Source organism: Cyprinodon tularosa, unplaced genomic scaffold (genome assembly GCF_016077235.1).
Source record: "Cyprinodon tularosa strain WSP-4 unplaced genomic scaffold, ASM1607723v1 ctg461, whole genome shotgun sequence".
Taxonomy (NCBI): domain Eukaryota; kingdom Metazoa; phylum Chordata; class Actinopteri; order Cyprinodontiformes; family Cyprinodontidae; genus Cyprinodon; species Cyprinodon tularosa.
This window is the reverse complement of record NW_024039187.1, coordinates 717,040-729,190: the sequence shown is the minus strand read 5'-3', so window position 1 is coordinate 729,190 and position 12,151 is coordinate 717,040. Positions and strand designations below refer to the sequence as shown.

Sequence of the window (12,151 nt, the reverse complement as noted above, 5' to 3'; positions counted from 1 at the left end):
TGTTTCATTGAAATTTACCAATAATATCTCCTTGGAAAGGTCTGAGCCTCTAGTTTCCAAAGATGTCGGCCATTAGGTAAAAAAATACCTGCTGTTGCATCACTCCTGCAGAGTCACACATGTCAGGTGGAATTTTAAATCTCATTTTATTTGTTTACACAGCTATAAAACATAAAGTACTTGCGAAAAAATTATTTTGAAACATGTTTTAGAAATTTTTAAAGCCCCATTTGAAAGGAGTGTGGATGAAACACCATGTGACTGTGATTTGGCCATTTCTATAAATAGATATCAGCTGGTGTCAGTTGGGCTGGTACCGGGCCCGCCGGGCTCAAGAGGTTAACCTTTCTTTTTAGGTGATATAATAGCTCTACAATCATCCAAATATGAAACCTTTTCAGCCCACTCCTAAATACAAAAATAGAAAGCTGTAATGTATTCCAGTGTTGGAAGGTTTTCCTGATGCACCTGCAGTGGTACTGACCTCCAGTAGATGAAGATGCCCATGAGGACCACCAGGCCCAGCAGAGTGAGAGACGAAATGACGGCCAGAGGAACCACAGCTTTCCTCTCTCTCTCCCCCATGGAGCCCACCCTCAACTCATGGCTGCTGTTACTGGCATCTGGGGAGAGGAACAAAGGTGGCTGGATGTGAGACAGGGAAGGTGAACTCTATCTCTGACAGACCTCTTCTTTCTTTAACGTTTAGATATCAGCTAAAGTTGGTCCTTATACTCTGTGTAGAAGGCGTGATTTTCCAGCAAAGGGCTTAAAGGGTTCCAGAACATCTTTAAAAAATCCCCTTCCAGAACTCACCCAACTAGAGCAATAACAGCGACATGTGTTCACACTGAGCCCAAGGCTCCTTCATTTGGACTGGTATGTCTATGAACTATAAAACATCCTCCGGTTGGTGGTTAAACGGTTCTGGGATTCTCTGGGATTCTAAAGAACCTCCCTGTCACCATCAGCCTGTTTATCTGCAGACCGTGCCGCTGTTCTATCAGACCAGCATACCTAGAGTCAATACGCATGCGCAAGATTTTCTTATTCACGTTTATCTCTTTAGTTTTGTACAAAAAATAAACTTAAAACTACCTTTAGTCATCTACCAAAAAAATTATTTAAGGTCAGATCGCCATATGCTTCAAAAAACACCAAAAAGTAAGTAATTAAATAGTTTTTTTGAACATGACTAAAGGGACTGTGGAGTAAAGAAGCTTGGGCAGTGGCATTTCTTGCAAAAAATAAGGTTGACATTTATTTAACGTCCTCGGACAGAGAAATAGATCTTTCTGACTGCGGCAAGCTCGGTATATACATTTATACCTTACAAAATAGCACACACTCCGCCCAGGGGAACCAATCCACCCCCTGCATAAAGAACTTTCTCACACTTGAACATCGAAGCAAAACAACTATGAGTTCATGAAGGGCGTTCGCTGTTAGGTTCATATATATTTCCCTGGCCAAAGATGGATCTTCTGAGAAAAGCAGTCCTCCCCTTCATGCTATGAAGGAGGCTGTGTAACTCATTCAGATCTCATGACCTTCGTTTGGAGCCTGTGAGGCTAAAAACAGACATATCTTAACATTTTTCACTCCACAGGATACACACCTGTTGAGGTAGTTTAAAGTGCATTTTTCGTGCAAAACTAAAGGGATAAATGGGTATTGACTATGGGTATGCTGGTCTGACAGAACACCGGCTACCATCTGCCTAAAAAGTGGATCAGAGAGCTGCAGCTGATCCAGAACGCTGCTGCCCGTGTCCTCACTAAGACTAAGAAAGTAGAGCACATCACCCCAGTTCTACAGTCCTTACACTGGCTCCCTGTATCTCAGAGAATAGACTTTAAAATACTTATGTTAGTCTATAAATCTCTGAATGGCCCCTAAATACATCACAGAGTTGCTATCAGTGTATCAACCCTTCAGACCACTCAGGTCTTCTGGCTCCAGCCTGCTCTGCATACCTAGAACCAGAACTAAACATGGAGAAGCAGCATTTAGTTCCTATGCTCCACTTATCTGGAAAAAACTAAAAGTGCGGAAATCCTGAGTTCCTTTAAATCAAGACTAAAAACACATTTGTTTAGGATTGCCTTCCACTGTTCTAGTTAAACAGTTCAACTGAAACATCATTAGTTCAACTTTTTTTTTTTCTTTAGTCCAACTGTTTTTAATGTTCTTTTTTGTTTCTGCATTTTTTATTTTATTTTTTTCCTACTTGCTTTGATTCTGTTTTATTTTCCTATATTTTAAACATGTAAAGCAGTTTGCATTGTCTTTGTACTGAATTGTGCTATACAAATACATTTGCCTTGCCTTGCCTTACCATCAGCAGACTGCCTCCCAGAACCTGAAACCAAACTGTCTGCTGCACGCTCACCACCATTCAGTGTGAAAATGAAGGTGAGGTGGAGAAACCAATCCTACAGGAAGTCATGACAACGTTTCAGTAAACTGCAGAAAACAAGCCGAGCTTCTTATATGCCACAGATTGTGAGAAGTTTTAAGCATTATGCCTGCTCCAGGAGGAGCAAACCCTCCTCCTGGATGAGCATGTAGCTACAGTGGACAGGCGCTAGGATTGGGTGATTGACTCAGCAGCAATCGCTCACTCTGAGCATGCATAACTTTTCATCAAAGTCGGAGGTTTATAGAAACTAAGTTTTCTCTTTGCCGTTAAGATGATGATGTCACAACTTTTAAAGCCTCTAATATGCAGATTTCAAACATTCACCTCTAAGACCCTCTAAGAGTTTCAGTAAGTAATGCTATTAAGGACACAGTGCTCTGACTGAGGACAGATATTAATCTAGACTCTTTTCATTTAGCAAATATAAATGATTTAAAGTCAGAGAGTGAGGAAAACATGATAAAACTGACAATACTTCACAATGCCCCACGTCTGCACTAAGTAGAGCAGCTGGTTTATTCCTGCAGTACACCTTCAGATGCTCGCCATGGCAACCGGGTGAATACTTCCCGTTTGACCTGGAAGGTAACCCCTCCTGCTCTGATGGAGGGAAGGGTTGACCGACCATGGTGGATAAGTTCTGATTGGGAAAACAAAAGGGGAAATCTTTTTATTCATCTTTTTTTAAAACCTGCAGTTTCTGGAACTTACAGAGAAAAACTTTCTCAGAGAACAGGTCATTTGTTTTTGTAAAGCAACAATGAATACGTTAAATAGGTAAATTCTTGGTCAAAAGTTACACAGCTTTGCTTTAATGATGTGATTTCCAGTAGCAGCCATTCAAAATGACCCTTCCCAGTCAAAAGCCAGCCGAATGACAGCTAAATCCCCTCCAACTTCCAGCCACTGCAGTGACCCTTTCCTGCACATTTTTTACTCTGACTCCACCCTTTCACTGAATTAGAGGGTCTGACCAGCTGATGGCACTTCTCTTTAGATCTTAATGTCCACTAATCATGACAGAAAGATCATTTTATACAAAGATTGATGTTTAAAGAGGAAATGTAGGGGACCAGCCAAGGACCAATCAAGGAAAGTGGACATTTTAAATAGCCACTATTGTATTTTGTTAATGCCTCCTGAAACTCTGCCTTTGTATTCAAACGACAGAGGAGACATTTGCTAAACAGGTTTAAACATATTTAAGATTTCTAATAACTAAACCAGTTTCCCCAGTTATCAACCATCGGCGAAGTTAGATGAACTTAAAAAATCTATCCAAATATCTACCACAGCAGGTTGATGATCTGATAGGATGGAGCTCTACCGCCCTCTGGTGGCCCTGTCAGGTAAGGCTAGAGCTGTACTGGTCATTTTCTACCTTCTTTTGGCCTTTAAAACAGCAACAAACCTGTTGGACATGTGAATGTCTTAAAGTGAAAATGTATACACTTTCATAGATAGATGTATTCCTTAAACATTTAACAACATTTTCATCTCTGACAATTAATTGATAAAAAGGTCTGTTTTAAGCATGTTTCTAAGCATGAATCAAAGATAAAACACACAGATTCATAATATAGATAATGATGTTCTTTGTTGTTGGGTGTAAATACGTTTTCCTTTATTATCTTTGCAGATCAAAGGTTAGGATAAAGGGAGTGTGGGATGTCCACAGATCTTGGAGCAGCTCTGGATTTCGCTGCTCTCATTGGTTTCTCATTCATGGGCGATTTTTTATTTTTATTTTTTACCTGAAACAGGCTCTTCCTCCTCAGGATCTGTTTCTGGGCGTCCTGAAATACTGAAGTCAGAGGATGTCTCATTGTCCCCGAGACCCTCGGCTTGCCCTGAGCCGCTGTCCTCCGGCCCCCCCAGGGGCCAGGTTGAACCTGAGGTCACCTCTGAAGCGGTCGGCGCCGCTTTACCTTCCACTTCTGGATCAATGGCGCTGCCGCTTTCAAAATAAAAGGCTGAGGAGTGTTCTTCCACATCATCTGGATTCTGACCCGATTCCAGGGTCATGAAGGGAGGGAGAGAGCTCACCACTTTGGTTAAATGAGGGAGGGGGCTGATGCCGGAGGCTGATGTTTGACCCTTTTCCCACTCCTGGTCTACTCCTTCCTGGGAGTCGGGGAGGAAAGCCGAGCCGGAGGTGCTGCTGCTAAAGTCAGACACCTGCTCCTCTGGAGTCTGGGTAAACGGAGAGGTGTTTGTTGGGAAGTAGAGAGCAGAGGTTTGAGAGGGGGTGCTGCTCTCTGGTGCTGACAGATCAGAATCCGTAGCAGCAGAAAATGTGGCTGTAACAGAAAGACGATGGTGACTATGGGTGGGCTGGAGAAGCTGAGGAGAGGACAGTGATAGTGAGCTGGCACTATGTGACTGCAGAGAGTGGTCCAAAGACAGGCCAGGAAAGCCCACACCTTCTAGTGATGTTGGAAAGGTTTCTACTTCAACACTAGAAGCTGGAAGCAGAACCAAGCTGGAATAAAATCCCAAACCAGTGGAGCTCTTGGCTGATGATGGCAGTGGTGCATGTGCAGAGGTATGCAACCAGGATGAAGGTACCGACGTCTCAAGAGAACAGCCACACACCATCTCCACGTCGCTTGCTAGGAGAAACCCATCACCACTGAACTCAGGAACTACAGACTCAGTCATGCTGCCTTTGGCAAACCTGGAGTCCTGGAAGCCGGTTGTTTTCGGTTCGGACGAGCCCAGAATAGCAACAGAATAAGTGAAATCCCTAGAAAACAGAACTGAAGGCTGCAAGGAAGGGCTGAAAGAAAGAGAGAGAATTGAGGAGGAAACATCCATCGAGTCGGACAGTTCAGCTGAGACACTGGAGTGTGCCAAGTCCCAAACTGTTTCGAGTGGAGGGGTTTTACCGAGTACAGAGAAATCACCTGAAGACCCAGACAACAAAACATCATTATCTCTACCCCCCAAACCCAAGGTCAGAGGACAAAGAGTTCACCGTGGGACCAGGCAGGGAGGCTGAGGGGTGAGGGAGGTGAGGCAGGGTGGAAGACAGGAGGAGGGGGGTAGAAGTAGGAGCCAGTTCTTTGCTAGACAGAGACCCAGTGGCAGCATGCTGGGAGTCTGGATTACTGGTTGACAACACAGGCCACAGGAAGGAGGAGTCATGCAAGCGAGCAGAAGGAGCTGCGCTCGGATCCAAGGAGTCACACAGAGGGGAGGAGGAGGGGAAGACAGAGCTGCTCTCACCGTTTGACAGCGACTGCGTGGCTTCCACCACAATGCCACTCAGCATGACAGAGGGAGCTGTGGAGGAAAAAGAAGGAAGGCTGGAGCTTGTGGCTCGATGGTGGACACCTTCTGTGGAGGCCGATATCTCCACCTGAAGAGAATCTCTGGTGCTGTCCGGGTTTACGGCTTGGGTCTCTGCTGGCATGAAGGCGGACGGTGATGTTCCACCATTGTCTTGGTCAGTAGGGGACACTGTGGCTGGATGCTGAGAAACAGCCTTGGTAGCTTCTGCCTGCATGTCAGGGGCTACAGGGTAGGTGCTTAAACCGCTTCTTCCTTTTTCAGATGAACTTTCCCCATCAAGGCCTCCATCTGTGTCTGTATAGGGGAGGGGCGGAGGGGTAGTACTTGAAGTGAGTGGATCTTCTGTTCCGTAATAGAAGAGACTGTTGCTTCCAACACCCGGACCCTCTCTGGCATCCTCTGGTGGTTGTAAGGAAGTACTGTGCTTCTCCATCTCCTCCGAAGGCCTTAAAACGTCAGCAGACTGGCTCGCTATCACAGCCGGTTCAATGGTGGCTCCCTCACTGGACTTTCCTGTCGGAGTTCGACTTCCAGGCAGGAGAAACAAAGGTGGTGCTGATGTTGTAGTCCTGGGTGAATTTGAAAGAACCCGTTCCAAATAGTTGTTCTCAGTTGGGTCCACCTCATTCCAGGAGAAGTCAGGCTCATTATAGTCCTGTTTGTGGAAATGGAGATTGAAAGGAGTTAATGGCAATGGTGACGGCATGCATGGAAAAACAGGAGTCAGGTTAGCTTACCTCAAAGTCAGTTTCTTCAGAACCTGGATCCAGAGCGTCTTCTGAGAAGAGGAACAAGTGACAAGCAGAGAAAGATCAACCAATTGAAAAAGAAAATTACAACAGTTGATTGATAAATAGTGAACAGTCAAGAGCCTTAATCCTGAAGTCATTGGTTTGGATAAATAAGGCAGGATTAAAAATAACTGATGAAAAGATGAAAAGATGGAGCGTATTAAAGCTAGGTTCACAGAGGCAGCAACATTCATTATATCCTAATTCACATGCCGGGATCTTTTAGGAAAATGTATCAAACATAAACAAAAACATGCAGGAAAGAAAGGCGTGGTCATGCAAAGATCAGAATAATCCTGCAAGCAGAAACAAACACCTCTCTAAAAATCGCTTAAAACGAGTTAAATGTCTTTTTTCTGACTCTCCATGTCTGGATCAGGAGGGGGAAAAACTCAGAGGATCACAGGACACAGAAGGGTTTCAGGGCAGAAGTGGGTCTTTGCACCCTTACCTTTCTAAGGCTAAGTTACACATCATGGAGACCAGAAGAGCGACTGGTCTGTAGAGCATGAAGGGCTTTAAAAGGGGCTTTAGGGCTGAACTACTGAGGGTTTGGACAAAAAGGCTGCAAATAATACTGAAAATAAACCTTCTATCATATTACCTAAAGTATTGGGCAACCTTCCAAAAATCCCAGAGTTCACACCTTCCAATCCTTTTCATTACCACAGCTGTAGAAAACCCAGCGTTCCCAGCACAGACCTGGAAGGATGAGCTGCTCTCCAGCTGGGTTAGAGGGTCATGGAGCAGGCCTGGCTTTCAGGAGCTCATACTCTGTGTAGATCAGGGGTGGGGAATTCCAGTTCCTTAGGGACACTATCCTGCAACTTTTAGATCTGCTCTTGGTTCAACACACCTGAATCAAGGAATTAGATGATTGAGAGGACTCTGGAGGAACTGTCTGCATACTGAGAAGGTAACTCAACCATTTGATTCAGGTGTTTTGGACCAAGGATGGATCTAAATGTTGCAGGATAACAGCCGCCAGGGACTGGAATCGCCCACCCCTGGTGTAGAGGACCATGGCTGGTCTGCACAGTGTCACGTACTCAACCCAACATGACATGACTGAGATAACCAGAGCAGAGCTTTTGGGTACGGCTATCTGATCCACGACCAGAATCTGACCATAACTTCTCCAAAACACACTTACCTCATTAACAGTTTTTGGGTCACAGTAGTGTCTGTGCATACTGTAGATAACGGGAGGTGCTTAAAGTTAATCTGTTTACAAACGCAGGAGACCCAAAAGCTTTAGCTAATATGCTGCATATGTAGCCATTAAAAGCCTCATCTTGACCATGAACTGATTTCAACTTATTGTTGTGATCCAGATGAAAAAGGAAATCCAGTAAATTAAAGCATCTTTCCAATAATCTTTACAGCTTCATCACATCAATCAATCTGGATTAAATTATTTGACATGAGCTCAAATTTGGACGATCTGAGATCAGAAAAACAAAGAAAAACAGGAGAGGAATCCAGCCCGTTTAGTTATTGGTGTATAAGTTGGTATCAGATCAGCAGGGCTTTGACCATTCTATCCATAAACAGTAAAGATGCGTTCCTTCTCAGTGATCATTTATATATATATGCACTATATTATACTTTATTTTGATATATGTCTGGTATTTTGCTGCTGTTTGGTTTTTTAAAGTGATTCATGGAAAAGCTGGATTCATTCAAATCTAAAACCATCAAAATGTTTGCATTTTTTTATGAAACAAACTTATCTAATCTTAGGACACAGATGATTATTTTTATTAAATCTGAACCGTCCATCTATTTTTTCATCTGTTTATGGTGCATTTAGGCTGTAAGCTTAATATCTATGGTGCAAACATGCAGTGTTTTGGTTTGGTGTTATCAGTGTGATGCAGAGTCTGTGACATGTTTTAGAGTTTCTCAACAGTTCATCAGTCTGATGGCGGTGGGGAAGAAGCTGTTGCAGAACCTGCTGGTCCTGCATAGAACTAACTTTAAAATGTTTCTCACATTTTAAATAATTTGTAACTTATTTTTTTGTGCAGGAATATTCAGATTTTACTATGGTTGGATTAGCTGTCTCATGGATCAGTTTCCTGTTACAGACCAAACTTTGCCATTATATTTGTTGTTGGTCTGTCCTGAAAAGCATCTTATAAATTGTTATAAACATGAACTGTGATTACATTTGAGTCTGCTGTTAGTTTAAGTCGGTGGAACTTCACTTTTTTTAGTTTTAGCTCAGGCTTGCTATAAGTTTCAACCTTTGGGGGAATAAAAATCTGAGATGTGAGATTTATCTGCTAATGACTCATAGCTTGTCTTTCCTTATAAAAACCAAAGCATCTCTTTCAAAAGAAACAATCTGTTTAGATTTCATGAAATTACATTTGTATTGCTTTTTCTGAAAGTGAAATATATACTTTTTACTTTAACAGCCAACATGAATGAAGCATTTAATGCATTAAAGCCAATTACCGTATTTTCACGACCATAAGGCGCACCGTACTAAAAGGCGCAGTCTCAGTTATGTGTCCCATTTCTGTATTTAACACACACATAAGGCGCACCGGACTATAGGGCGCGTTTTTTATATACAGGTACATGTCCTCTACTACCTTTAAATACCTCTACTGCGTATTTAAAAATACAGCGGGAGCAAAACTGAGTATGACTGTGCTTTATTCATGTATTTATTACAAAGTATTAATCAAACCCATCAAAGTCATCATCCTCTGTTTCTGAATTAAACAGCTGCGCTAAATCAGACATGCCAATTTCCCCTTCTTCGCTGTCAGAGTCACTTTCCGTGCAGCGCGGCTCCTCGGAAATAATGCTGGCTTTTGCGAAAGCTTGAACAACAGAGCCAGCAGACACGTTAGTCCAAGCATCTACAATCCATCCGCTAAAGGTGGCGTAACTTGCCTGGCGCTGCCTTCCACTTATCCTGAAACTGTGGTCTCCGTCTGTCATCCATCGCTCCCACGCCGCTCGCAGCCTTACTTTGAACGGCCGCTTCACACCGATGTCGAGCGGTTGAAGTTCCTTTGTCAGACCCCCCGGGATAACAGCGTTCATTTGATTCACCTTTTTTTTTCACATCGGCTGTGAGATGGGCACGCAGCGATGGTGATGCGTGGAAAAAACCACCTGGTCTCCTCACATACACCTGCCTCAGCCACGCTTTCATCATTTCCCCATCCATCCAGCCTTTTTCATTTGCGTTAATATCATATGTCATCAGAGTGCTGTGTCTGTCTCGCTGTCAGCTCCCAGATCAGCTTCTCTGATTGGTTGATGCGGCGCGTCCAGCAGCAAAACTTAAATTTTTCCATCTCGAGCAGCAGCAGCGCGTTGGCGGTGCGTCAGATGCTTAAACGCTCCCGACGCGCTGCACCTGCTGCTCAAAACGCGCTGCGGGACCTTTTGCTGCACCTATACGCGCGTCAACCATTGACTTTGCATGTAAACTCGCTGCTTCTGCTGCACCTGCTGGGTCCGGTTCACACCAATGTTGAGCGGTTGAACAGCGAGCACAGGGTTAATTTGTTTCCCCATGTTTTTCACATCAGCTGTGAGATGGGCACGCATGGAGTTACATATTAACAGCGATGGTGATGAGTGGAAAAAAAAACACCTGGTCTCCTTACATTCAGCCACTCTTTCATCATCTCCTCAATGAGGTGGTCTCAAAAGTCGCAGTTACAACACACATAGGGCGCACCGCACCAAAGGGCGCAACGCACATTTTGAGGGAAAAAAAAGACGTTTAAGTGCGCCTTATAGTCGTGAAAATACGGTAAATAAGAATGAATATCAATGTTTTAAAAATTAGTTCCCACCATTCCTGAATGCAACACCTGGTAGAGTCCCTGTTGGTCAGGAAAGCAGGCCCAGAAATGTGAAACTGAAAGTTTTTTTTTTTTTTTTTTTTTTTTTTTCTATTGATTTTAGCTTTCATTTTTTGAAACTAACTCTAAGGATCCATTTTGCAGTTTCTCTAAATCCAAATGCTCCTTACTCACACTGAAATAGAGTTGTTGTTTTTATTTAACATGGGCAAAATTAATAATTTATTGAAAATAAATATCAACTGAAATATTCAAAATCACAAGTTATATATATATATATGCAGAGAAACATACAGACATTTATCTCACTAAAAGTGTCAGAAGGAACAGATAGCAGAAGAAAATATGAAGGAAAAGATGGAAGATGGCCCAATAGACGCAAGCTAAGCCTGGCTGGTTGATCTAATATAGAAGGAGGTCATAGGAGGAGTCCAGAGTCAGGCTAGCATCAGTTACCAGAAGAAATTGCTTTTAGATCAATCATTGCTTTAGCATTAAAATATAGAAACAGCCCAGAGAGAGCAGGAAGAGGAAGATGGGCAGGAAGATAAAGAAAAACAAGGTGAAAAAGAAGAAGCATTAAGTTCAGCAGGAAAGTAAAACAAACGAGTCAGAACAAAAGAACATTTCTTCACTGTTAAATCCACCATCAGTCCTTCAACAATCATGTTTCAACAATCTTTAAGTAAAAAGTTAAAGAACATTATTTGGACTATCATAATTTAGTGTTCTTCAAGCAAGAAGCAATAATAATAAATAAGAATTCTATGAAACAAAAAAAAAAAAAAACTGAAACTCAGACATCTGCTTTCCACCATGCTTTAACAGAATGAGCTAGAAAAACTCCTGAAACAGTCCTGGACTAAAAATCATGGCACTTAGAAAAGACAAAAATCAAAATGGACACGTTAAATCACAGCGTGCTCAGTAGTTAGCAAACGTTGGACTGAAGTGATGTTTTTGGCTTCATGAAGTGAGGCTCATTTAACCTTTTATCATCTGGTTCAATGCGTCTGGCATGTAGAGCAGTGATACTGTTAAGCTTGCTCATTACTGCATGATACCCGCTAGAGGAATTCAGAAAATTAGGTCTAACTGAATAATATTGGTAAGTGCAGAATTTTAATTTGAAAGTTTACTTGTGTGGCTAACAGTGTTGTCTTAGCATCAGTGTATGTGTTTTCCTGTATCTATGTGTTTATTTGTTGTATTTTGGAATTCAGCGGTTGGGTGTTAATATTGCCTGCTGAGGATGTGTTCAATCCCTCCTTATGGGTTGTTTTTCAAGAAAATTTATAACATTTTAAAACCGAGGTCACGCTCAGTGGTGAGACAGCAGGTGTGTTCTCAGTCAAAGAAAGACTTCAGGTTAACCTAAATAAATAAAGAAAAGGCTGCCATAATTTCTTCATAATGATAAATTAACCAAAGTGAAAGAAGCAAACTAGTTCATCTATTGGATATTTGAGCTCTGAGTCATGCAGGACATGCAATCCAAAGTGCTGGAAGGCAAAAAGACTTCTTCTCTTAGTTCGGAGCAAAAGATGAGGACCCACTGCCTTCCACTTCAGCACTGTTCCAAATATGACATCAGAATTTTGACATAGATCAACCGTGTCTAGATTGGCCGTGACTGAGTGGATGTGCTCTCTTCGTCCTCTGGCATGGGAGCTGCCTTGGAGCTCGTCTGCCTGGCTGTGTGTTTCCTGGACGGGGCCGCCTTTTACAGCTGCTTTTTGTATCTCTGCTTCTGTCTCCTTGAACCCCAGTCGGCCTCAGCAGATGGCCGCTCACACTGAGCCTGGTTC

The 12,151-nt window shown here is 42.8% G+C and overlaps 1 protein-coding gene across 1 annotated transcript in view; it reads right to left on the bottom strand.

Moving 5' to 3' along the window:
- The window catches only part of ptprz1a (protein tyrosine phosphatase receptor type Z1a), a 132,743-nt gene that overhangs the window by 36,911 nt on the left and 83,681 nt on the right, over nt 1-12,151 (bottom strand). Inside the window, 4 exon segments of the mRNA XM_038301119.1 lie at nt 485-623; nt 4,177-5,368; nt 5,370-6,371; nt 6,454-6,494. Coding sequence (XP_038157047.1) covers nt 485-623; nt 4,177-5,368; nt 5,370-6,371; nt 6,454-6,494 — 2,374 coding nt within the window.